The 25718-nt window shown below is 56.0% G+C and overlaps 2 protein-coding genes and 1 long non-coding RNA gene across 27 annotated transcripts in view; 2 read left to right on the top strand and 1 right to left on the bottom strand.

The window, feature by feature from the left end:
• Positions 1-62: 62 nt before the first annotated feature.
• Positions 63-10902, bottom strand: DENND6B (DENN domain containing 6B). 14 transcript variants are annotated; one of them, XM_044940711.2, is made up of 20 exons: positions 10596-10877; positions 7989-8169; positions 5336-5374; positions 4594-4706; positions 4093-4173; positions 3431-3536; positions 3234-3313; positions 3098-3160; positions 2784-2839; positions 2126-2248; positions 1949-2044; positions 1718-1812; positions 1537-1602; positions 1339-1403; positions 1171-1260; positions 1027-1080; positions 768-877; positions 560-662; positions 394-468; positions 63-312 (listed from the first exon to the last, which is right to left on the bottom strand). In XM_044940711.2, exons 1-20 carry the CDS (start codon positions 10761-10763, stop codon positions 190-192), a joined length of 1887 nt encoding a protein of 628 aa, XP_044796646.2. In that variant the 5' UTR covers positions 10764-10877; the 3' UTR covers positions 63-189. The 14 variants fall into 14 exon arrangements, 11 of the variants coding, with proteins under 11 accessions (XP_044796646.2, XP_025138412.2, XP_044796644.2 ...); XM_025282627.3 differs by lacking the exon at positions 7989-8169 and adding an exon at positions 5223-5265 and having other exon boundaries at positions 10596-10875; XM_044940709.2 differs by having other exon boundaries at positions 768-847; positions 1171-1403; positions 10596-10878.
• A 3631-nt stretch (positions 10903-14533) lies between these two features.
• On the top strand, positions 14534-20748 carry LOC123333137. Its single transcript, XR_006550277.2, has 3 exons — positions 14534-15267; positions 16772-16908; positions 20454-20748. It is a non-coding gene; the product is annotated as an uncharacterized LOC123333137 (long non-coding RNA).
• A 473-nt stretch (positions 20749-21221) lies between these two features.
• PPP6R2 (protein phosphatase 6 regulatory subunit 2) overlaps positions 21222-25718 on the top strand; it is a 60857-nt gene continuing 56360 nt past the window's right edge. For 4 of the 12 annotated variants that reach the window (XM_044940700.2, XM_044940699.2, XM_044940697.2 and 1 more), the window contains exons 1-2: positions 21225-21466; positions 21707-21843. The gene's annotated coding sequence lies outside the window, so the exon portion shown is untranslated. Of the gene's footprint in view, positions 21467-21706; positions 21844-25718 lie in introns of all 12 variants that reach the window. The other 8 variants (XM_044940703.2, XM_044940704.2, XM_044940702.2 and 5 more) reach the window with 6 other exon arrangements.

Genomic DNA, 25718 nt, shown 5'->3' with positions numbered 1-25718 from the left:
TGGGGCCCAGGGGGAGGTGAGGCTCAGCTGGCACACAAGCCACCAACAGTCAGGGTCCAGGCTATGGTTCCAAATGCCACCTTTACTGCTGGACGACGGTAGTGCCAGGTGGGGGGAAGCAGGGAGCTCGTGGGGGGGCGGGGGAGGAAAGCAGCTGCCAGACTCTGGCCGGGGCCCACGGGCACCGCCCTAGGGAGGGCACAGGACGGCCTGCAGGTCCTTGGGCAGGGAGCCGATGGCCGTGTCGATGTACAGCCGCGCCCGCTTCAGTGTCGCCTCCTTCACGGGCAGCTGGTGGCCCTGCGCCCGAACCTACAGGAACAGCAGGGCTCAGGGGCAGGCAGCCTGCACAGCTGGCTGGCCAAGGGCGGGCAGGGCCGCACAGCATCTCACCAGCCTCTCCCGAAGTTTCAGGATCAGATCCACAACCTCCACCTCAGACTTGTCCTTCATCCAGATCTCGATGTTCTGCGCGGACGATGGGCTGTCTGTCTCCAAGGCCCCCCCAACTCTGGCAGCAGCCTCCCCTCCAAGCCCCCTCCCCCAGCACTCCCCTCACCGCCTCACAGATGGCCTCGAGGTGAAGGGCCTCAAGCTTCTGGGTCATCTCCCTGTGCCGCTGCCGGTACCACCCGTCAAAATGGGGGGACTTGAAAAACCGCCTGTCGGGGCAGGGGGGCGGTGGCTGTGGGCTCCCGTGGGCTGAACGGTGGTTGCGTGCGCCCGCTGGCCGCGGGAGCCCTGGACCCCACCAATGGGCCGCCCACCTGTAGAGGCCCAGCCAGTCGCCCTTGAGGACACAGGTGAGCTGGGGGCCAGATCGCTCCAGGCTTTGCAGGAAGTCATCCTGGCAGAAGGGGCGGATCTGGGGAGGAGTCTGTGACAGCGGGGCGAGTGGGGAGCGAGCTGGTGCTGGAGGACCAGCCTCACAGGGGCACGCCTGGGCCACTTAGGACTCTCCCCGGGGCACTTCCCAGGCACACCCCTGGCCCTGACGGAGAACCCCCAGCCCCCCCGGGACCACACCTTCCAGGGCACGATGCCCTTCTGCAGCGGCATGAGGCTGGCCATGTAGTGCTCCTGGGGGCGGGAGGGCAGTGAGTCCGGGCCACAGCCCGCCACCCCACCCCCGCCCCCAGTCCCCGGTCCCCTGCCCCGTGCTGGCCTCACCAGAGGGATGATGAAGCTCTGAGTGAGCTCCAAGAGGTGGCGCCTCAGCACCGCCGTCTGCACATCCGACGGCCGCTTCTTCTGCAGGCCCTGGGGGTCGCCAGGGCTGAGCCAAAGCACCAGGCCTGGGTCCTCCTCCCACGGGGAGCACCCCACCCCCAGCGGTACCTTCAGCAGCCGTCTGAGCAGGGCCTTGTCTCGGTGGAGGTGGGCCGTGTACGCGGTGTAGAGGCCTGGGGAGGGCAGAGAGCCGCGTGCTCTGCTCTGGGGGTGGGGGCACCCCCTCCGGCTATTGCCAGCCCCACTGCCCGCCCCTGCCCGGACCCAAGGCCTGTCTCTGGGTCCCGGGAGAAGAGGAACACAGACCTGGCTTGGTGTCCAGGGTCTTCAGCCTCGAGGGCTTTTTCAGTTTGACCTGCTTGGGAAGGTCCCCTAGGAGACACACCCCGCGGCCGGGCCTCAGGGCCTCAGCTGTCTGCAGGCTCAGACCCCACAAGGCCCCACGCACGTCCCCAGGGGCCCTGGGTGGAGGCGGGGACAGCCTCACCTGACATCCTGGGCTCCCCGACTCGGAGAATGTGGGGCCAGTGCTGGAGCGTTTTGATAAAGAAAGGGTTTGTGACTCCCAGGACCACGTTTGGTCTAGAGAGAGAGAAAAAGGGAGGGAAGGAGGCGAGGCGTGGCGGGGGCAGGGGAGGGGCGGGGCAGGGGAGGGGCGGGGCGGGGCGGGGCGGGGCGGGGCGGGGCGGGGCGGGGCGGGGCCGAGGACGGCGCTTACGGGGCCTGCGTGCGAGTGGTGAACTCCTTGAACTCGCTGTCATGGATGGTGAAGTAGGGGCGGTAATCGCAGCAGAACTTGAGCGGCTGCAGGCAGCTGCGGGGGTGGGGGCCCTCCGGGCAGTGAGCACGCGGGGCGGGCCCTGGGCCCCTGCCCCCCGCCGGGCGCCCAGCCCACCTGGTCAGCGCCAGGACCATCTCGGAGGACACGGCGGGCGAAGGCGCCAGGACCAGCAGGGGCTCCCCGAGGAGCATCAGCTCCCACAGCAGCTGCACGTGGGCCAGCACGGGCCGGAAGCACCTGGGGGGGCGGGGGGGGGGCGGCGGGGGTGTCGGCCAGGCGGGGGGCTCCCCAGCCCCGACCACCTGCCCCCACAGGTCCGGGCGGGCCCTGCTCCGACTGGACGCCGGACTCACACCAGAGGGAAACGGTGGAGAGACGTGGGAACCTGCCGAGGGCGCGTCCAGGCCGCCCCCGTGGCCCCCAGGCTGGAGGCCGGCATCCCTGGCTCCTGCTGGACCTGGCGGGGCTCCAAAGGTGGGGTCCCCCGCCGACCCCCCAGGGAGCATGGCCCCCCCCGCGGCACCTCCCAGCACTGTCACTGCTGGCCCTGCGCAGCCTGCCCATGGCTCTCGGATCCTCTGGGTGCAGACCCTGGGCACCAGGCTCCCTGTCTGCCCAAGTCTCCCTCTCAGAACTGGCCGGGGGGCCAGCTCCTGACTGGCAGTGCCCCTGGCAGCCCCGCCCGGATGGGCCTGAACCTCAGGGGCTCACTCACCGTCTGCGGTGGGCGGGGGTGGGGGGTGGGGGTGAGGAGGGGACTTGCAGGGCTCACCTGAACAGGTCCAGCTCGTGGACGCTGTGGAGGACCACCGGGGCTGGCAGCAGGGTCTGCGAGGGGTGAGGGGCCAGGCTGAGACTGAGGCTGCTGCCCCAGAGCACCAAGCGGCCCCTGTCCCCCCAGAGGAGTTCTCGGGCTGCATCCCTACCCACAGGTCTCCCTGAGCCCAGCACCCAGGAGCGGGCGGGGCCACCCCGCCCCCAACTGGGTCACGGGCTTTGTCTGGGGTGTGGCGGCCCCAGGACCCCAGCAGGGGAGCTGGGAGGCCCGGGCCGGGGGCAGGGTTGCGGCAGGCAGAGGGGCCCCACCTCGTGGCCGCTGGGCTCCAGGGGCCCGGGCTCAGATGTGTCCGCTCTCGACGGGATGTGCACCTGTGGACCGAGGGGCAGCTGCGGCGGGAGGGCCACACGCACAGGGGCCCCCGCCCCGGCTGCCAGCCCCTACCTGGAGGACGACTCCCATGACGGGAAGGCTCAGGGTCTGCCCCGGCGCGGGCGCCGGCCACTGGTCGATCTCGTTGCAGACTGTGGACACAGGCGGCTGGTGTCAGAGGCTGGGCCTGGAGGAAGCTGCCCAGCGGAACCGCCGCAAGCTACAGCCGGGTGGACGCAGTGGCCCTGCCGCGCCTGCTGGCTGCTCACCTGCTTCCAGGCAGGGCGCCAGCTTGTCGAAGAACTCGGGGGCCACCAGGCCCAGCAGTGCCTGGAACAGCCGGACAAAGGGCAGGCGGGACAGCAGCACCAGCGACTGCAGGGACCCCGGGGCTCGTGAGACGCCGCCCCAGCCCGTGGGGACCCCGCAGGGACCCCTGGGGCCTGGCTCTCCAGGGCTGCCCGGGGCAGGGCGTCCCACCGGCTTTCTAGGACAGCTGTCTCAGGAACAGCCTGACGAGGGACTTCAGGTCACTAGAAAACCACCACCACAGCAGAGCAAGCTGGAGCCCAGGCCTTTGGGAAAGGCACGTGGCCAGGATTCTGGGAGGGTCTCCTGGCATTCAAGCGCCTTCTGCTCTGGTTCCTGAGCTCAAGACTGAAGTCACGGAGACTGTGATGAGGCGCCCCACCCACATCCCAGCTTGGGGGGGGCAGGGAGCCGGGGCTGGACAAGGCTGCGGGCCCGGCTGGGCGAGGCGGGGCCTCCACAGAGCCCACACCCCGGCCTGGGTGGTGGTGGGCTTAGCCCGGCACCAAGTGCCCGGAGCTGCAGAAGAGGGGGTGCTCCTGGAGGCTCCGGCCCCCAAGGCCGTTAGTCCCTCCTGATGGCGGCTGCCCCCAGCTCCCAGTGGGGCCACCCCGGGGCTCACCTTCTGGAAGTAGCCCCGCTTCACGGAGCTGTCCTTCACCTGCCTGAAGTACACGTAGCCAAAGTAGTGTGCAGGCTCTCTCTGGAAGGAGGGGTGTCAGCCAGGCCGCGCCCCCGCCCACGCTCCCTGCTGCCCCCGTGGACCCCGGCCCAGGGCGCAGCACTCTCTCCCCAGCCTCCAGCTGGCCTGTGAACCTTGGCTCTGGGAACCTGGGAACCTCTCCAGGGACATCTCTGCAGACCTGGGCAGCGGTTCGGGGCTCGGGAGGCCTTTAGGCCTGCACCCTGAGCCCTGCCCCGGTGCACACAAGCGCCCAGGACCAGCTCCAGGGACACCGGCAGGGCCTCAGAAGGGCTGGCCAGCCCCCGCTTGAGGCTGGGGCGCCAGGCTCAGCTTGCGGCAGTCGGAGACCCTGCCGGCTGGGGGTGGGCCAGGCGGCCTGAAGGGGCAGCTCCCGACCGGGTCCTGCCCCGTGGTGCAGGGGAGGGGGTAGCTGCTCACCTGAAGTGACGCGGGGGCCCCACTGTCGCCACGCTTCTCACCCGCGTGCCCGGGGCGCCTCTGCCCTCCACACTGACGGATGCGAAAGCTGAACTGCGTGTCCCCAAGGCAGCCTGGGGAAGAGAAGGCCCGTCACGCTGCGTCCAGCTGGAGTCTCTCCTGCCAGCCCCTGGGGGGTCGGAGGCGGGAGGCCAGGGCCCCTTCATCTCCCCACAGAGGCCCCTGTGCCCTGACTCCTGTATCTCGGGGTTTAACCTCAGCACACAGACACGTGCACAGATAGCCCCGCAGCATGGGCACGGAGGAAGCCCGCTGTGGGGTGGCAGGACCTCCATGTGACCTGGCTGAGCCTGCCTGGGATGGAAAACAGGCTGGCCGCACATGTGAGCCCCGGGGAAGGGCCGAGGCCAGGACCCCGTGGCCCCTCTGCCGGGGCGAAGACCAGACCCCGCGGGTCCCTCTGCCCAGACCCCTCTTTCCACAGGAGCCAGGGAACCTGGCGGCCACGCAGGACTCAGAATATCTCCCCAGAGGAAGCGGGGCCGGAGCTCCAGGTGGTGCAGCGCGGGCCGAGCCGGTCCCAGAGCGATGCTCAGGGCAAGGCAGGGAGAGGTGGTGGGGTGGCCTACCTGAGTGGGAGTCGGGAAAGGACAGGTAGCAGATGCTGCTTTTCTGAAACACAGAAACCCCGTGAGGGTCTGCTCTCCAGGCAAGGTCTGCTCCCGAGAGGGCTGGCACCCACCTCCTTGTCCGTGAGCTGGAAGTCGCTGGGGTACACCAGCTGTGGGGGACACAGACCGCTTGGTGGCACGGGGCTGGGCCGGCTTGGTGCTGGGCTGCACCCCCTCCGCCTCCTCTGACTCCCTGCTGACCCTCCCCCTCTCCTGGGCTCCACACCCACCCCAGCGTCCTGGCCCCTGCAACATGGGGCCACCCCCGGCCCCGTCCTTCCCGTTTCTTGGCTGGCACACCCTGACCGAGCTTGACTCCCTGCCCACATTCTCACCCTCATGGCCGCTTGCTCAGACTGGCCTCTCTGTCTCCATGGACCAACTGCCTGTCCCCGAGACGCCCCCTCACTTGGAGGGGGGCAGGCCCTGCTGGCCTCCGTGCCTGCCCTGCCCACCCAGAGGGGCTTGGCCGTACCCTTCCCTCCCCGCTTGCTCGCGCGGGCAACCAGCCTCCTCGTCCCGGCTTCACTAGGTGGTGCCTGACGCTGACACCCTTGCCTCTGAGCATCTTCACTCCAACCCCCACTAGTGAGGGGTCCGGGAGCTTCCAGGCTGCTCCCGGTTTGGAGCATGACCTGTGGGGTACCCAAGCCCCAGAAGTGTCCAGGGAGCACGACCAGCTGGCCAGGCTGTATCTAGGAGACAGGGCATGCTCGAGGGGAGCCAAGCAGGTTGAGGCTTGCCTGTCCGGCCAGCAGCCCTGTGCTCAGGCAGCGGGTCTGAATGGATCTTCTTGCGGGAAGCAAAAAACAGCAGGCAGCCCCCAGAGCGCTGCTGTTCCTTGGGCGGCGCCGCTGCCCTGGCCTGTGCTCAGAGTAGCAGGCTGGTTCCAGTGGCTGCCTGCAGTGGACCAGGAGCTGAGGGGGCTGGTGTGCGTGGCCCCCTTCTCACTCTGTGCCAAACTCCCAGGCAGAGGAGCACGTGGGCTTTGGCTGAAACTAGGCTTCTTCTGGGCTGTGCCCTGAACCCCAGATGCTGAGTGCTGGGCCCTGGGACTCCCGCTGGCGCAATCGTGTAGCTCCTGCCTCTGTCTGCTCTGGGCCTACAGTCTCCTCTGCGGCCACCAAGTGTCCCGAGGCCCGGGACTGTGTCCCAGGCACTTCTGCCTTGGACCCCTGGCAGGCAGCAGACCCTCACCAGATACCGCGCCGCAGGTGTGTCTCGTTTTATTACACTTTGCTTTATTGTGCTTCTGGACGTCGTGACTATTTCACAAATTAAGGGCTTAGCAATTCTACGGGTGCCATTTTCTCACGTCACACTTCTGCGTCGTATCCTCGTAACTTCCACAATATCTGAAACTTTTTCACCACTCTATGTATTTCAGTGACCTGTGATCTATGTATTTGATACTACTGTTGCAAAAAGATGACTTACTGAAGGCTCAAACGATAGCGTTTTTTAGCAGGGAAGCACTTTGAAATAAAGGTACATACATCGTTTTTAGATACGGTGCGATTTCTTGCTCGTTACACCCGAGTCTAGGGTAGTAGTAGCAGCGTTAGTCGCTCAGTCGTGTCGGACTCTTTTGCGACCCCATGGACTGTAGCCCACCAGGCTCCTCTGTCCATGGAATTCTCCAGGCAAGAATACTGGGCTGGATGGCCATTCCCTTCTCCAGGGGATCTTCCCAACCCAGGGGCTGAACCCGGGTCCCCTGCATCGCAGGCGGATTCTTTACTGTCTGAGCCACCAGGAAAGCTGTGTAGCCATAACTTTTTTATGTGCTGGGAAGCCAGGAAATCTGTGTGACTGGCTTTACTACAGTGGCCTGGAACTGAACCCCCAACAACTCTGAGGGGCCTATATTTATGGAGAGTGTGAAAACATGTCTCTAAAGGACAGTGGAACGGGTGGGTCACGTAGAAATCACAAGATGTCAGCTAAGGCGGCAGCAAGAAGGAAGAGCCAAGAGGAGGGAGGCTGCTGCTGCTGCTGCTGCTGCTGCTTTAGTCCCTAAGTCGCGTGACTCTCTGCGACCCCTCGGACTACAGCCCGCCAGGCTCCTCTGTCCATGGGATTTCCCAGGCAAGAACACTGGAGTGGGTTGCCATTTCCTCCTTCAGGGGCTCTTCCCAACCCAGGGATCGAACCTGCGTCTCCTGCTTGGCAGGCAGATTCTTTACCACCGAACCTCCTGGGAAGAGGTAGGAGGGGAGCTGGCCAAACAGTTTGTCTGTGGGGCGGGCCCACAGAGGTGCCTGGAGACAGCACCCAGAGAGGCAGGAGCCACAGGGCCACGCGGGCCAGGCCTCTGCGTGTCTGTTGAGAAGGGCAGAGGAAAGGCGGGTGCCTGGCGGCCAGGGCAGGGCACACCAGGCTCTCAGTGCTGAGGTCAGGGGTCTGAATCTGGTCCGCAGGCACAGGAGGCTTGCAGCGTCTGAGCAGGCTTGCAGCCCTGCCAAGGGCTCCGCGTTCAGAGTTTAGGAGCTGGGAGCACAGGCCAGAGGGAAGGCCACGCCTGAGCGAGGGGACAAGCGGGGCAGACCCACAGAGATGGGCAGAGGGCGCAGAGCCTGCAATGGTGAGCCTTGGCCCCTGGAGCCACGGGGTCTCATCCTTTCCACCCGAGCCTCAGGGCTCAGGGCGGCGCTGCTGTAACCCGGGCGTCCTGAGGAAGACAGACGTGGGGGCCTCGGAGCCTCGCCTTGCTGGAGGAGGTACCTCTAGGAAAGCGCTTCTCTATGTGCGGTGTGGGTGCCCTAGGCTCCCTGAGCCGAGGCTGCCTTTTCCAGTCTCTCCTTCTCACACGTGCAGCATCGCTTCCCGAGGCTGTGATGCAGGACGTCAGGGGCACTGACTGAAGCTGACGTGGGGGGTCTTCATGACGCGGGGCTCTCTCAAGCTGCCTTCCATTTGGCCGGACATTAAAAGGATGTAAAAGTATCAGATAATGCCATTCTCCTCACTAAACTTGTTTCTGAAAATACGGTTGTTTTGGTGGAAATATTAATAGCTATATTAATATAAATGGTATCTCGATTCAAAATGGATTAATATGCATTTTTAATTTTTCAGTTTTAACTTTTAGTGTAGAGAAGGTTGATAGATGCGACCCACATAAAAAGCCCCTTGGGCCTTCGGTAGTTTCAGAGACTGAAAGAGTCATGAGACTGCAATGCGGGAGCTGTGGCCAGCTGAGGGGACGTTGATACCCGCTGGAGCCAGGACCCTCTGGGCTCTCGGCTGTGGTTCACTGCACCGGCTTTGTGCTTGGTGGGGCTGCAGAGAGGAGCGCTGCCAAGGCCTGAGGCAGCGGAGCTGGGCCCTCTGCTCGGCTGGGAGCACAGCCCTGCCCGCCCTCCCCACATGTCTGACCCCTGCCTGCCTGCAGGCTCCAGAGCACCCACGTGGGTGGGACACCACAGACATCCCGCATGCTCTCGGGGGGGCGGGGCCTGAACCCCTGACTCTCTGTGTCTCTAGCACAGGACATGAACTGCCGGTGGGCAGGCCCCAGCATCGCACCCAGCTCTGTGTCCTCATGTCCAGCACCAAGACCATGGAGCCTGGCTGGTGGCAGTCGCTTGATACTGGATTTATTGAGTGACTGAATGGCTGGCTCCTTGCCTTTGCTTTTGCTGGCTTCTGGGGGGAGGGGTTACTTGAAACAGCCCCCCTCCCAGGTCTGGATGCCTCCTTCTCATCCTCCAAGATCTGGCCAAGTGCTGTTCCTTCCTCTGAGCTGCGTCTGCCCATGGAAGTCTCCATGACGCACGAGTGCCCGGAGGGCAGTTCCTGGGTCTTCCATCCTTCCCCAGTGCCAAGCACAGTGCCAGAGCCTCTGTGGTGCTCAGCCAGGCCAAGCCCAGGATAAACAGGCAAGGGCAGGGCAGGTGCTCCATGAGTGATTGTGGATTCAGCTGAAATGACCCCTGATCCTCCCCACAATCTCCAGGGGGGAGAAGAAAGACAAGACTCAAACCAGTGAGCACCGGGGGGCTGCCCTACCTGATCCCTGCACAGACGCGCCGGCCCCCCAACACCCCGGAAGTTATACAGCCCCAGCAAAGCTCGGAAGCCCAGCACATGGAGCCTTTAACTGTTCTTGCTTGAATGGTTAAGTTCTAGAAAATCACACATGAGAATGCCTTAAGGAAACAGTAGACTCCCTTCCCTTGTGATTTTATCGGAAACAATTTGGGCACCAGCAGGAATATGGACTCTGAGATGCTGGGCAAATCACCTGACCTCTCTGCTCTCAGGTTCCTGCATCAAGTTAGCCTGGTGCGCCATCAGGGGACAGGTGCGGTGAGTGGGGTCCCCACAGCGAGCTGGGTGGTGTCAGCCCTCTGCCCGTTAGGACTTGAGCTTCCCACAGCCTCGTGGAGTTCAGCAAGGCCTTGGAAAACAGCCCTTCACCCTGATGCTGGCTTTCCCATGACAGCTGACCAGGCTCACCTCAGCCAACTGCAGCCACGGGATGCACCACCTGGGTTCTCAGAAAGCTGCCTCAGACAGTGTGCTGAAGCCTACGTCCTAAGCCTCCCCTGCCCTGGTCAGCTCCACGGTCTGTGTCATGGCCTTCAGGGCACAGGGAAGACCATCCTGCCAGGCCTGCTCAACTACAGAAGGCCTTCCTCCCCGAGTCTGTCACGTTGTCATCTACATCCATGTGGGTGGGGGTGGGAAAGAGTCTGGAAGGCAGGGAGAATGCCCTGGGCTGGGTGGGCTGGCTGCAGTCAGCGCACAGAAAGATGACTCCCGGGGCTGGATGTGACCCACCAGGGGTCTGGATCAGGTTCTAAGTGAACAAGGAGGAGGCCAGAGGTTTAAGCAAGAGACCACAGATATTGGACTTGGGGTTGACGAATCTGGAGCCTTCCGCAGGTGGAGCTGTCAGCCTTGCATCCTCCCGGGATGTGGGATGGAGGGAGGGGAGGAGTCAAGGGTGACCCCTGGGATTCTGGCCGGAGTAACTGAGGGGAGAAGGTGTCATAGTGTGGGAAAGGCGGGGGCGGGGGGAGCGGGGAGAGACAGGCTTTTCCTGGGGAGGGATCAAGTGTGCCACTTTGGGGATCAGAAGTGCAGGGCTCCCCTCTCCTCCATCCCGATGGGAGGTCTTGGCAACTTCACATTTTCCCCTCTGCTTGGGGGGCGTGTTTCAGGAGGGGACCAGCGCAGGGTTCCAGAGGGGGAAGAACCGGAGGATATCTCACGGGCAGTGGGATTCCCAGGCCCCTCGGCAACGCCTGAGCCGCATCCGCCTCCAGCGACAGCGCAGGACCCGCCCTCCGCGGCCGCCCCGGCCCCGGCCCGCGGCCCCCTCACCTCCAGCGCCTGGCCCAGCTCCAGGTCGAAGGTGACCACGCACACGCACTCCAGCCAGGCCGAGAAGCGTGCCCAGGGCGTCCCCGGGGCCCGCATCCCGGACGACGGCGCGCCGAGGCGGCCGCGAGCCCCCTGCGGCCCGGCGCCGGCCCCTGCCCCCTGGTCCATAGCCGCGGCTACCGGCACCGCCCAGTGTTGCCCGGGAAACGGCCCGAGGCGTTGCCGAGGGAACCGAGCGGCGGCAGCAACCCCGGCGCGACAGCACCGCGCGGCAGAGCAGTCGAGAGGCCATGGCGGGCCAGAGCGGCCCAGGAGCGATCTCGCGCACCCCTGGCGACTGGAGGAGCGCCGTGCGGCGGAGAGGCTCCGAGACCACAAGCGAGACGCTCCTGCGCGGGCCAGAGCGGCCCGAGCCTGGAGGAGGGACTTCCGGTGGGAGGAGTGATCGGGGAAGCCGAGCCAGGGCCGGGGCGCGGCCCCGGGGGGCGCGGCGTGTCCCCGCCTGGTTGAGTCGGGCGAGCGCCCTGCCCGGCACGGTTTCGTCGTTTCTGACCTCCCACTCTACCGGCTGTCCTGGTCTCCCTCGAGTTTTGTCCCCGTGGTCGCCTCCTGGTGTGCGGATTTGCAGAGGGTCCGTGTGTGACCTCTGGGGCACTTTTGCTTTCTTTAGCCCGGATACCGGTGCTGGGAGACCCCCGCAAGTGCCCTCCTCGCCTCTTGGGTCCAGCGCTTTTCCAAACATTTCTGGGCCCCTGTTGGACAGCCTTTGCATACTGTCTCAGATCCGTCTGTCCAAACCGAACTCTGTGTATAACGCGTAACTCCAGCCAGCAGTGCCGTTTTATTTTCGGCTGCGGTGGGGAAGTGTGGCTGGGGGCAGATGGCAAGCCCCCTCTTCTTCTACGGCATCATCAGCCCTTGCCCCTCAAAATGTGGCCTCAGAGTCTCATACCCCCCACCCCCATCACACACAGGATCATGGAAGGACGACTTTGGAGCTGAGACAATGTAACTGACACGCTCGCGCGCGCGCTCTCTCTCTCTCTCTCTCTCTCTCTCTCTCTCTCTCTCTATATATATATATATATTTTTTTTTTTTTTTAAGGAAAGCTCCGCACTTAGCCTAGGATAGACTAGGTCGGAGTAACAGCTCCCAAGTCTTCAGTAGATTTTTCACTGTCCATAGACCGATGGGAGAATCAGGTGTCTCTTCTTGACTTACCTCTGGAACTCATGGCCTTTTATGGCACTGGCAGTGGAAAAGAGATTAGTGGAGACCTGCTAGCTATTAATTGCCTTGGCCTACAAGTGATCAGGAAGATCCCCTGGAGAAGGAAATGACAACCCACTCCGGCATTCTCGCCTGGGAAATCCTGTGGATAGAGGAGCCATGGCAGGCTCGAGTCAATGGGGTTGCAAAAGACTTGGACACAGCTTAGAGACTAGACAACAACAACAACACGTGATATAACACTTCTGCCTAGAATCCATGGGCCAAAATGAGTCAGAAAATGGAATCAGAAACTGGTAGTTGCCACACTGCTGGCTTTGAAGATGGAGGAAGGGACCATGAACCGAGGAAAGCAGGCAGCCTCCAGAAGCTAGGACCAGGCAAGGGAATGATTCTCCCCTCGAGCCTCCAGAAGGAATGCAGTTCTGCTGACACCTTGATTTAAGCCCCATAAGATGCAATTCAGATTTCTGACTTCCAGAACTGTAAGTGTACATTGTTTTAGGCCACTAAATTTGTCATAATTTGTTGCACAGCCCTATAGCTTCCCAGCTGATGCTAGTGGTAAACAAAAAAACCCAGTTGCCAGTGCAGGAGACATCAGAGGCTTGGGTTTGCTCCCTGGCTCAGGAAGATCCCCTGGAGAAGGGCATGGCAGCCCACCTCTGTATTCTTGCCTGAAGAATCCCATGGACAGAGGAACCTGGTGGGCTACAGTCCATAAGGTCGCAAAGAGTCAGACAGGACTGAAGTGACTTAACAGGCACGCAGTAAACTACTACATACAATATGCAGTCTTTCTGTTTGGTTTCTTGCACTTCAGTTCAGTTCAGTTGCTCAGTCGTGTCTGACTCTTGGCAACCCCATGGACCGCAGCACACCAGGCCTCCCTGTCCATTACCAACTCCTGGAATTTACCCAAACTCATGTCCATTGAGTTGGTTATGCCATCCAACCATCTCATCCTCTGTCGTCCCCTTCTCCTCCTGCCTTCAATCTTTCCCAGTGCCAGGGTCTTTTCAAACGAGTCAGCTCTTCACATCAGGTGGCCAAAGTATTGGAGTTTCAGCTTCAACATCAGTCCTTCCAATGAACATCCAGGACTGATCTCCCTTAGGATGGACTGGCTGGATCTCCTTGCAGTCCAAGGGACTCTCAAGACTCTTCTCCAACACCACAGTTTGACAGCATCAATTCTTCTGCACTCAGCTTTCTTTATAGTCCAACTCTCACATCCATACATGACTACTGGAAAAACCATAGCCTTGAGTAGATGGACCTTTGTTGGCAAAGTAACGTCCCTGCTTTTTAATATGCTGTCTAGGTTGGTCATAACTTAGCATAGTATTTTTGAAGTTCATTCATGTTGTTGTGAATATCAGTAATTTGTTCCCTTATATGACTAGTAGTTCATTGTCTGGATGCATGACATTTTCATAATCCACTCTCAGTGGAGTTATTTAAAGAAATTTCAGTTGAAGTTGGAGCCAGGATAGCCAGAACGCTCCGGTTGGGAGCGTTCCCATGCTCATGGTTCACTGTCAGTTATCAGAAACAGGAAGACAGGTGTCTCTACTTTTTCTCTAACAGGAAGCAGAAAACTTCCCTCCACCCAAGGACATCCAAGCCAATCAAAGACTGTCACAGCCCAACCTTTGGGAAGCCTCCAAGCTCCCCCAGTGGACTCCAGTTATATTATCACAGCTCCTCCTTCTCCCCCTTTTCTGGGCTGTATGTTCAGTGTATAAGAAACTGTCAAACTATTTTCCAAAGAGGCTTTACTGGTTGATGTTACCACTAGCAATGTACGAAGGTTCCAGTTTTTCCACATCCTTGCCACATTTGATGTGGTCAGCCTTTTTATTACTTTTTTAAAATTTAAATTCGTTTCCATTGTTTTTTGGCTGCCCTGGGTGTTTGTTGCTGTGCACAGGCTCTCTCTCTCGTTGCGGCAAGTGGGGGCAGCTCTGCTGTTGTGGAGCACAGCAAGATTCTCAACCCCGGACCACCAGGAAGAGGAGCCCCTGCTCACCGCAACTGGAGAAAGCCCACATGCAGCGATGAAGACCCGGGCAGTCGCAAATAAACCTGTAGAGAGACAGAGATGGGGCTGGAGTGTGAAACCCACATGGATTGCTGGCAGCAACCGGAAGTTAGCAGATGTGTGAAATGGTCCCTCAGAGCCTCCGAAGGAACCCAGCCTGCTGACACCTTGATTTCAGACTCCTGGCCTCCTACACTGTGAGAGAACGGATTTCTGTTGTTCAGCTCTCCAGGTTTGTATCTGTTACAGCAGCCTTAGCAAACAAATATAGGCTCCTGCTAAGACCATGGCTGCTGAGTTTCTAATGAACTTCCCTGGTTGGCAACGCTTCACACCCTTTGTCATGACTCCCTGGGACAATTAAGCTTCTCCAGTGTAACTCCAGGAGGACCCTGGCAGCTGGCACGTGGTCTTCCCCAGGCTTGGCCCCAGGAGCCTTTTCCCTTTGTTGATTTTACCTTGTATCCTTTTCCTGTAAAAAATCCTGGCTAGTCTGATAATTCCAATCTCTCTGCCATGTCTGGTTCTGAACTGTGCTTTGTCTCTTCAGATTGTGTCTTTTGCCATTTAATTGTGTGATCTGCCTTGTAATTATTTTGTGACAGCCAGACATGATGTACTGGGTGGAAGGACCTGCTAAAAACAAGCCTTAGTAATATCAGGTGAGGGGTGGGGGAAGGGAAGCCTTCTTCCCTGGGACCAGAGCCCAGGCCTCAATCCATCTTGGGATGAGACCCCAGTCTCTTACTGAGTCTGTGCCTCTGGATGGGAACTTCACAAGTGTTTCTCCGTTTTATATCTCCCCTTGGTTGGGGCAGGATGTCCAGGGGAGGCTGGAGCTGGACATTTCCCTTTCCCAGGTCAGTTAGGCTCTGATAACACCCCAGCAGGTCAGGCTCTGGCTAACAAGATTTCCTTGAAGGCAGCCTTGTTAGGAAAAACAGAGTGCTCAGGACGTTGGGAATGGTTCCTTCCCTCCCTCGGCAGAAAGCTTGAGGGGACTTTGCTGCGATATTTACTTGGGAACCTGGTCATGTTCCAGGAGTAAATCTCACAGCACTGTATGGACTCCCTTAGGACTGAGTCCCCGTGGTGTTTTTAACTCTCAGACTTGTCTATGGTGAGCCTCCAGAAATTTATTAATTACAGTTCGGTCCCACTTCCTCACACAGAGTCTCAAGTCAGTTTCTCTCCTGAATGTTTGCAGACTGTGACGACTTGTATTCACCTGCCTGTCTCTCCTACCTTGGGAAGAGTGGTTTGCTGTGTTCTCTCTTCTCTTACAGACCCAAGAAGAGTCGCTAATTTTTCAGTTTGTTTAGCCCTTTACTTCTCAGCAGAGATTGGTGACTTCCAAGCTGCTTGCATGCAGAATCCTACAGTGTAGAACTGAGGTGGTGAGTGCAGACATCCTTGGCTTGTTTCCAGTCTTTAAAAAGCATAACATCTTTCACCATTAAGTTTGATGTTAGCTATAGATATTTTCCTTTAATGAAGTTGATAAATCTCCCATCTGGTCCTAGTTTTTTGAGAGTATTTATCTTGAATGTGTGTTAAATTTAGTAAAATGCCTTTTCAGCAGCTATTGTGACAATCTTGTGGGTTTTACCCTCTTTTCTATTAATATAGTGTATTACATTAATTGAATTTTGGATGCTAAACCAACTTTGCATTCTTGGAATAAACCCCACTGATCTTGGTAGGTAAGTCTTTTTATAAGTTGTTGAATTTGGTTCTTCACTCCTGGTTTTTTTTTTCCTGTCTTAAATTTTTTTTCTTCACTCCTATTGATTTGAGAGAGCAGCTTGAAGAACTTTCTTTTTCTTTTCATTTTCTTTCAGTTTGATGAACTTTCTTTAGTGTTTCTGATAAGGGAAATCTCTTCCCAATAAATTTCCTGTTTTGTTTACTGGGACTATCTTTATCTCATTTTCATTTTTCTCTCCAGCCTTCATTTTTGAAGGATAGTATTGCTGAGTATAAAATTTATTCATTGGCAGGTTTTGTCTTTCCTTTGCACATTTTTCTTTTTTGTTTCGTTTTTCTTTCAACACTTTGCCCACGCCATTTCACTGCCTGTGGCCTCCATCGTCTCTTGTGAGAAGTCAAATATTTAACCGTGTCCTCCTTCCCATGGGTGGGATGGGGGTCATTTTCCTCTTGCGGTTTTCATGGATTTCTTTGTCTTTGACATCCAGGCATTTTGTTATGGTGTATACAAGTGTGGGTGTCTCTGTGTTGATCCTGTTTGGTTTATGGAGGAGCAGTTTTCTGAGCTGGGGAGTCCCGGGTGTCTCAGTGGTAAAGAATCTGCCTGTCAATGCAGGAGACTCAGGTTCAATCCCTGGGTCGGGAAGATTCCCCTGGAGGAGGAAATGGCAGCCCACTCCAGTATTCTTGCTGGGATAACCCCATGGACAGAGGAGCCTGGTGGGCTGCAGTCCAGGGGGTCACACAGAGCGTCAGACAGGACTGAGTGACTGAGCGCGCAGGCATCAGTTCCCGTTACCCCCGTGTGTGAGCTGCCGCGCCGCTGGTCTCTTGAGGAGAGCAGGACAGGCCATGGCTCTTCCTGCTCTGACTGTGCTCCAGAGGCACGTTTATTTCATATCACAGTTTTACTTTTCCTAATTGATTGGTGAATACTTTTGCTTTTGGTATTTATAGTGATAGAGTTTATTTTATTTGGTCCTTCTGTCCAGAAATTCTGGATTCAGCCTGGCTTTGGACTAGGTGCTCTGTGTACACTATGGGAAGAACGTTCTATGGAAAAGCCATAACTATCAACTACATCTTGCGACCACTTTCAGAAACAAGGACTGTAGTAGCTTGGCATGTTTTCTCTTTGCATATATAATATATAAACTAACTATTGTCTTTTCTCTGTTTTCCATTTTTAAGAAATATACAATGTTGGAATTGACATACACACAGTAATGATACCGTAGATGACTAACGAGAACCTGCTGAGCAGCATAGGGAACTTTACTCAGTGGTCTGCGGTGACCGAAACGGGAAGGAAATCTAAAAAAGAATGGGTGAGTGTGTATCTGTAACTGATTTGCTTCGCTGCACAGCAGAAACTAACACAACATTGTAAATCAACTATCCTTCAATTAGAAATGTTAAATGACTTGAAATATTACATACACAGTTTGCAAAAAGGCAACATGGTTGTCTGAGGAGGGCCTTACAAATAGCTGAGAAAAGAAGGAAAGCGAAAGGCACAGGAGAAAAGGAAAGATACATCCATCTGAATGCAGAGTTCCAAAGAATAGCAAGGAGAGATACTAAAGCCTTCCTAGGTGATCAATGCAAAGAAATAAGAAAAACAAAAGCATGGAAAAGACTACAGATCTCTTCAAGAAAATTAGAGACACTAAGGGAACATTTCTTGCAAAGATGGGCACAATAAATGACAGAAATGGTATGCATCTAACAAAAGCAGAAGTTATAAAGAAGAGGTGGCAAAAATACACAGAAGAACTACACAAAAAATTCTTAATGACCTAGATAACCACGATGCTGTGATCACTCACCTAGAGCCAGACATCCTGGAGTGCAAAGTCAAGTGGGCCTTAGGAAGCATCACTGTGAACAAAGCTAGTGGAGGTGATGGAATTCCAGCTGAGCTATTTCAAATCCTGAAAGATGATGCTATGAAAGTGCTTCACTCAATATGCCAGCAGATTTAGAAAACTTAGCAGTGGCTGCAGGACTGGAGAAGGTCAGTTTTCATTCCAGTCCCAAAGAAAGGCAATGCCAAAGAATGTTCAAAGTACGATACAATTGTACTCATCTCACACACTAGCAAAGTAATACTCAAAATTCTTCAAGTTAGGCTTCAACAGTATGTGAACCAAGAGCTTCCAGATGTTCAAGCTGGATTTAGAAAAGGCAGAGGAACCAGAGATCAAATTGCCAACATCCATTTGATCATAGAAAAAGCAAGAGAATTCCAGAAAAACATCTGCTTCACTGACTATGCTAAAGCCTTTACTGTGTGTATCACAACAATCTGTGGAAAATTCTTCAAGAGATGGAAATACCAGACCACCTTGCCTGCCTCCTGAGAAATCTGTATTCAGGGCAAGAAGCAACGGTTAGAACCAGACATGGAACAACATTTCAGTTCAGTTCAGTCGCTCAGTCGTGTCCGACTCTTTGCGACCCCATGAATCGCAGCACGCCAGGCCTCCCTGTCCATCACCAACTCCCGGAGTTCACTCAAACTCATGTCCATTGAGTCAGTGATGCCATCCAGCCATCTCATCCTCTGTCGTCCCCTTCTCCTCCTGCCCCCAATCCCTCCCAGCATCAGGGTCTTTTCCAATGAGTCAACTCTTCAGATGAGGTGGCCAAAGTATTATGCAGAGTACATCATGCGAAATGCCGGGCTGGATGAAGCACAAGCTGGAATGAAAATTCCTGGGAGAAATATCAATAACCTTGGATATGCAGATGACACCACCCTTATGGGAGAAAGTGAAGAACTAAAGAGCCTCTTGATGAAAGTGAAAGAGAAGAGTGAAAAAGTTGGCTTAAAGCTCAACATTCAGAAACAAAGATCAAAAAATAAAAAAAATAAAAAAAACCCCCGAAGATCATGGCATCTGGTCCCATCACTTCATGGCAAATAGATGGGGAAACAACTGAAACAGTGTCAGACTTTATTTTTCTGGGCTCCAAAATCACTGCAGATGGTGATTGCAGCCATGAAATTAAAAGACGCTCCTTGGAAGAAAAGCTATGACAAACCTAGACAGCATATTAAAAAGCAGAGACGTTACTTTGCCAAGAAAGGTCCATCTAGTCAAAGCCATGTTTTTTCCAGTAGTCATGTATGGATGTGAGAGTTGGACCACAAAGAAGGCTGAGTGCCGAAGAGTTGATGGTTTTGAATTGTGGTGTTAGAGAAGACTCATGAGAGTTCCTTGCATTGCAAGATCAAACCAGTGAATTCTAAAGGAAAATTAGTCCTGAGTATTCATTGGAAGGACTGATGCTGAAGGTGAAGCTCTAATACTTTGGCCACCTGATGTGAAGAACTGACTCATTAGAAAAGACCCTGATGCTGGGAGGAATTGGGGGGCAGGAGGAGAAGGGGATGACAGAGGATGAGATGGTTGGATGCCATCACTGACTCGATGGACATGAGTTTGAGCGAGCTCCGGGAGTTGGTGATGGACAGGGAGGCCTGGCGTGCTGCAGCGCATGGGGTCACAAAGAGTTGGACGCGGCTGAGAGACTGAACTGAACTGAATACATACACTGAATAATAAATTTAGTTAAAAAATACACAAGTTGTCCAAAGTTAACATTACTATCGAGTTTTGACAGCATAAGAGAATACTCAGTGCGGCAGTGACCATCTGAGGAGTGATGAATGAGCCAGTGATGATGCGGGGGCTGCTGGGACTGCACAGGTGCTCTCCCTCAGGGGACAGTGAGGCTTCTTCACTCACAGTAAGAGCAGGTGTCCCTCGTCAGGTGAAAATATAGCATTGTTTCTTGTTGATAGGAAGTTCAGGTATGTTTGAAAGGCTGCATGCAGAAGCTGACTTTCCAGAAGTCAGTCCACTTTCCACTTACTGCCTCAAATCCAGATCCAGTTTTCTCTGCTGCTCTGCAATAATGGAGCTGGGTCCTGGGAGCACTGAGCAGGGAATGTTCTGTCCTTTCTTGAATACAGCATTCTTTATAATTAATCTCACTATCAGTAGTGTTTATATCAAACTTTCTCTGAAGTCACTGTGTGGTCTCTGTCTCCTTATTGAACCCTGACTACTGATACAAGGAGGAAAAACCAAGCAGGGAAAGGGGCTGTGAGTGTGCCTGCGTGCATGTGTGTGTGTACACGTGCGTGTGTGTATGGAGGTTTGAGATTTTAAGTAGGGAGGCCAGGGAAGTCCTCAGAGAGAAGCGGACGATGGAGTAAGATGTGGGAGGTCAGTTAGCACGGGGACAGTTGGAGGGTGTGACAGGCTGCACAGAGAATGGCCTGTGGCAGGAGGGTGTCATGATTTGGAGCTAAATGAACAAGGAGCAGAGCACAAATGAGACCCGACTGTGTAGGACCTGTGGGTGGCAGCAGGGACTGGCTTTCACGCTGTGTGAGACGGGAGCCCCTGGGGGAGGGATGCAGTTGGACTTGTTTCCACTGTGTGCTCTGCTGACTATGACAAGCTGGCCTCCAGCAAGTATGGAAGGGTAGCAGCAGGGAGCCCGTGGGGAGGTTGCTGCTGTGAGTTTGGTGGGAGAGACTGTTCTAAGACTAGGGCTTCGGGGAGAGGGGCTCCAGTTAGAAGTGGAGGGACTGGAACTCAGGGTGGATGGGAGAGGAGAGGGGTCCTAGCTGACCCCAGAAGAGCATCATGATCAGGCTGAGGGTTGCCGGCTATCACAGCAGGACAACCAGCCCGAGCGTCTCAAGCACTGGCCCCTATTCTGAAACTCTGCCTAGTGCCCCTCCAGCCTCAGAGGTGGGGGGTGGGGTGGGGTCTTCGTTTTCAGGGCTTGTAATCTATTCTCGGTTGTAAGATTGATGCTTTTAACCCCCATTTCATGAACGATCACCCTACAGAACTTCCCAGAAATCCACCCTGCGGTCTACCTGGGAAAGATGTTCGGGAGGAGCTGGCTAGGCAAATGTGGGAGCCCGGGGAAGCAGCGCTTGACGCCAGCGGAGCGGCCCTGTAGCAAACCTTCTCTGGCAACCTCTCCAGCACCCTCTGCTGACAAGGCTCGGCATAGCCAGGGATCAGATCCATTTTGAAGTGAAAAGAAACTTGCTCCTTCGAAGGAAAGCTATGACAAACCTAGACAACATATTAAAAAACAGAGAAATCACTTTACTGACAAAGGCCTGTCTAGTCGAAGCTATGGTTTTTCCTGTGGTCATGTATGGGTGTGAGAGTTGGACTATAAAGAAGGCTGAGGGCCAAAGAATTGATGCTTTTGAACTGTGGTGCTGGAGAAGACTCTTGAGAGCCCCTTGGACTGCAAGGAGATCCAACCAGTCCATCCTAAGGGAAATCAGACCTGAATGTTCATTGGAAGGACTGATGCTGAAGCTGAAACTCCAATACTTTGGCCACCTGAAGAACTCAGAAGAACCTACTCATTGGAAAGACCCTGATGCTGGGAAAGATTGAAGGCAGGAGGAGAAAGGCGACGACAGAGGAAGAGATGTTTACATGGAGGGACTAGAGGAGGAGGAAGCCACGCCCGCCCCTACCTCTTGAGGCCCTTCCGACCCCCGCGGTCACGCCCACCGCGCGCGGCCCCGCCCACAACAGCCCCACCCACACGGAGGCCCCGCCCCACCCAGGCGCGAGGCCCCGCCCCCGGCGTGCGCGCGGCCGACCGCCGCCGCCGCCATTTTGGAGCGACCGGAGCGCGGCCCGGGGCCTGAGCCGGTTCTGAGGCGCCGGCAGGCCGCGCCGGATCTGTGGGCGCAGGGTCTGTGGGCGCCTAGCCCGGCCGGGCCCATGTGCGCGCGGCCTACCTCGGGCCGCCCGGGCTTCGCCTCCGCCCGGTCCCTGGCCTCCACCCGGGCCTGCGAGGAGCCGCCGCGACGCCCGGCCCGCGGGGCAGGTGAGTGCGGCCGCGGCTGAGGGCCGGCGCTGCTGGCCTGCGGAGCCGGCGGGGCCCGCGCCTCCGTGTGCCCATGTCAGCTGCCGCCGGGAGGCTCACCTTGCCGGCGCCCCCAGTCAGCGTCCCCCAGGCCAGCCCTGCCCCGTCCGCGTCCTCTCCACGTGTGCCCCGCGGGCTGACATTCTGTCCGCGCCCGCCGCCGGTGACCTCCCGCCGGGGACCACCCCTCCGCTTTCTTAGGGCCCCCAGGGCAGTAGTCTTCGCTCCCTAATGTCCGCCCCACCAGCGCCCCTCGAGGCGGCGGCCACCCCGCACCTGCGGCGCCCTCCCAGTCGGAGCCCCCGTCAGCGACCCCCCAGAGACCGTCCTCCTCGTCAGTAAGTTTCGCGTTTGTGTCCTCCCCCCCCCGTGCTGCCAGGGCCCCCACAGTCAGCGCCGCGCTCGCCGGCGAGGTGCCCGGCACTGCTCCCGGGACTGCCCGTGTCCGCTCGGTGCCCGCCGCCTGGCGCTCCCCTCGCCGGAGCCCTCTGTCATCTGGCCCCGTCCCCATCACTGCCTCCTCTCCCCGCGCTGTGCCCGTCCCGTCACCGTTAGGGCTCCTGTTTCTCCAGCCGCCTATCTCCATCTGTCATCTCCTTACACCCTCATGGCAACCCACTCTGGTACTCCTGCCTGGAGAACCCCGTGGACGGGCTACAGTCCACGGGTGGCAAAGAGTCGGACACGACGGAGCGACTTCTCTTAGTGCCCTTTCACTGCCCCGTGTCTCCCTCCATCACCTCTCCTTCACACCTGTCGCCTTCCCTTATGCACTTTTCAGGCCCCGTGAATGTCCTCGCACCATCACTGTGGGGTCCTCCATACAGCCCCCCTTCCGCTTTGTGTCTTCACAGCCTAACTCCCTGCATCGACCACAGACTTGTTACTCAGTGCTCCCACTTCGCTGCTGATGCCCTGGTCTATCACCACCAGCTCGTCCAGTCACTTCCACGTACTTCCTGCATGTCACTTTACCCCGGCCCCGTTCTGTCCCTGTACCCCCCTGCCTTGTCCATAAGGCCTTCTCCAACCTGTTACTCTTTTATCCACCTGTCACCTCCCCGCTTCCCTTGTGGCTCAGCTGGTAGAGAATCCGCCTGCAATGCAGGAGACCTGGGTTCTATCCCTGGGGTGGGGGAAGAGCCCCTGGAGAAGGGATAGGCTACCCCCTCCAGTATTCTGGCCTGGAGAGCTCTGTGGACTGTACAGTCCATGGGGTCGCAAAGAGCTGGACACCACTGAGCGACTTTCACCCACGCACCTCTCCCCGTGGCCTCTTCCTGCCCTGCCCTTGGCTTCTCAGGGCCTGAGTTGTCACTGGTTCTCTCAGCTGTTCACCTCTTCTTCACGTCCCTTCCTTTTTGGCTTACCTTTCCTTTTGGCTTCTCTAATGTCTTTGTAAGGACTGATGCTAAAGCTGGAACTCCAGTACTTTGGCCACCTCATGCAAACAATTGACTCATTGGAAAAGACTCTGTTGCTGGGAGGGGTTGGGGGCAGGAGGAGAAGGGGACGACAGAGGATGAGATGGCTGGATGGCATCACCGACTCGATGGAACAAGAATTTGGGTGAACTCGGGGAGTTGGTGATGGACAGGGAGGCCTGGCGTGCTGCAATTCATGGGGTCACAAAGAGTCGGACACGACTGAGTGACTGGACTGAACTGAACTGAATGTCAGCTAAACCCTGAAAGGCAAGAAGAGCGTTCTGGACTAAGGGGACAGCACATGCAAAGATCCTGGACCTCCTCCAGGAACCTGGATAAGACCGATATGTGGCCGGGGTAAAGGGGAGACACTCAGAGCCTTGGTTAAAACGTTGGCCTTCCAGTCGTCTCTTGTACCTGCTGACTCTGGGCTGTGAGGGGCCCCAGGCTGCAGGTTGAGTTGGGGAGTGCCATCAGCACAGGAATCACAGAGGGAGAGGCAGGATGTTGGGAGTGAGTGCAGTGTCTTCCTGTGTCGTTTTAGTTGTTAAGGCGATGGCACCCCACTCCAGTACTCTTGCCTGGAGAACCCATGGACGGAGAAGCCTGGTGGGCTGCAGTCCACGGGGTCGCAAAGAGTCGGACACGACTGAGCGACTTCACTTCCCCTTTCCCTTTCCCATGGTTGTTAAAGCCGTCCTTCAAAAGTGAAAGGTAACAATTCCTGATTCTGATTTCTAATTCTGATTTCTGTGTTTTAGACTAATTTTGCAGGTCCTTCAGCGGCATACACATGGAGCCAGAAAGTCCAGTATATAGTCCTCTGTGTGTCTGGGTTTGTGTGGCCGTGCTGGGTCTTGGTTGAGGTGTGCAAGGTCTTCAGGTGCAGCCTCTCAGCTGTGGCGCGAGTGCTGCGGTTCCTGACCGGGGGTGGAGCCCGGGCTGCCCGCGTGGGGAGCGTGGAGTCTTAGCCATTGGGCCGCCAGGGGAATCGCTGTGTCTGTCTGCTTTTGCTCAGTATTTTTGAAATATATTTTGATTCCTTTATCTGTAGTTGTGCTTTTCATTTGAATAATATTCCTTTGTGTGAAAATAGTTTTCTTATTGATGTTTGGGTTGGTTTCACCTTTTGGCTGTTGTAACTAGTCACTAAGTTTATTGTACATTCTTTTGTGGATATGTATTATTTCTTTGGGGTAAATGTGTGGGAATGGAATTGCTAGGTGATAGAATAGATTTATGTCTAATCTTTTTAGAAACTGTGAGTTTTCCAAACTGGTACCATCTTATACTCCCGTCAGTAGTGTATGAGAGTTCTAGTTTCTCTACAGCCATACCAACAGTTGATATTATCAGTTTTTTTTAAATTTTAATGCAGGTGGTAGTGGTGTTTCATTATGGTTTTAATAACAACGGTGGGGCTTCCCTGGTGGGTCAGTGGTAAAGAATCTCCCTGCCAGTGCAGGAGACACAGGTTCGATCCCTGATCAGGGAAGATCCCTCATGCTGCGGAACAAACTAAGCCTGTGCACTACGACTGTTGAGCCTGTGCTCTGGAGCCCGGGAGCTGCGACTTCTGAGCCCATGTGCTCTATAGGGCCTGTGCTCTGCAACAAGAGAAGCCACGGCAGTGAGACGCCAGGGGAGTCCCTGCTCACTGCAGCTAGAGAAAAGCCCACATAGCAAGGAAGACCCAGCGCAGCCAAAAATAAGTAAATAAATACAATTAAACAAAACAATGGTGAGTGACTTTTCATGTGCTTTTCGACCATTTGTGTATCTCTTGTTAAGTGTCCAGTCTTCTGTCTGCTTTTTGTTGGATTGTCTTTATTATTCAATTTTAGCAATTAAAAAAATTCTGGTTGAAGTCTTTTATGATGTGGATACACACACAGTGAGGGAGTGGGAGGAGGAGAGGAAATGAGGGGTTAATGTTTTTTCTTATTTTGTAATTTGCCCGATTCTTTTTTTTCTGAAAAAAATTTATTTATTTGGTCACGACAGGTCTCAGCTGTGGCACACGGGCTCTCTGATGGTTGCGCTGTGGGTTCCAGCGTGTGCGGGCTCAGTGGTTGTGCTGTGAGTGGGCTTAGTTACCCTGTGGCATGTGGGATCCTAGCTCCTCCACAGGGAAGGAGCCCGTGTCCCCTGCATTGCCAGGCAGATTCTCAACCAGTGGGCCACCAGGGAAGTCTCAGCCTATTTGTTTCTTAATGGTATCTGTTTATGAGGAGAAAATTTTAATTTGGGTGAAGTAAAAATTTGTCAGTATTTTCTTTTTATGTTTATCATATGTTGTAAGAAACTTGTGCCTGCATCAGAATTGTGAAGACACTGTCCACTTTTTTGTCTTCATAGAAGCTTTGTAGTGGTAGCTTTTGTATTCAAGTTTATGAGTACTCTTTTTCTTTTAAACAGCTATCTTGAGATACAAATGACATAGAATAAACTACGTGTTTGTAAAAATTGTCCATTTTATTTAGCTGTGCCAGGTCTTAGTTGCAGCAAGTGGGGTCTTGTGGCATGCACAATTTTTAGTTGTGGCACATGGGATCTAGTTCCCTGACCAGGGATTGAACCCAGCCCCCCTGCATTGGGAGCACAGAGTCTTAGCCCCTGGACCACCAAGGAAGTGCCTAAACCGTACGTGTTTAAAGTGTAAAATTTGATAACTTTTGACATATGCACATACCTGTGAAATCATCACCACAGTCAAGATGGTGAATGTATCCATCATTTCCCAAATTTTCTCACATCCCTTTGGGATCCCTCCTGCCAACCCTTTT

The sequence above is a fragment of the Bubalus bubalis genome, chromosome 4, assembly GCF_019923935.1.
Source record: "Bubalus bubalis isolate 160015118507 breed Murrah chromosome 4, NDDB_SH_1, whole genome shotgun sequence".
NCBI lineage: Eukaryota > Metazoa > Chordata > Mammalia > Artiodactyla > Bovidae > Bubalus > Bubalus bubalis.
The sequence above is the reverse complement of the archived record's forward strand: the minus strand, read 5'-3'. Positions and strand labels throughout refer to the sequence as shown.

Bases quoted from the DNA above. Each gene is read 5' to 3' on its own strand.
- DENND6B (XM_044940708.2), bottom strand. From the start codon at position 10,763: ATGGACCAGGGGGCAGGGGCCGGCGCCGGGCCGCAGGGGGCTCGCGGC. The intron at 4,707-5,335 runs GTGGGTGCCAGC...TCTCTTCCCCAG, and splicing joins TCCAGCTCACGGACAAGGAG to GCTGCCTTGGGGACACGCAG. The intron at 2,249-2,783 runs GTGAGCCCTGCA...CCGCCCCCCCAG, and splicing joins CACGAGCTGGACCTGTTCAG to GTGCTTCCGGCCCGTGCTGG.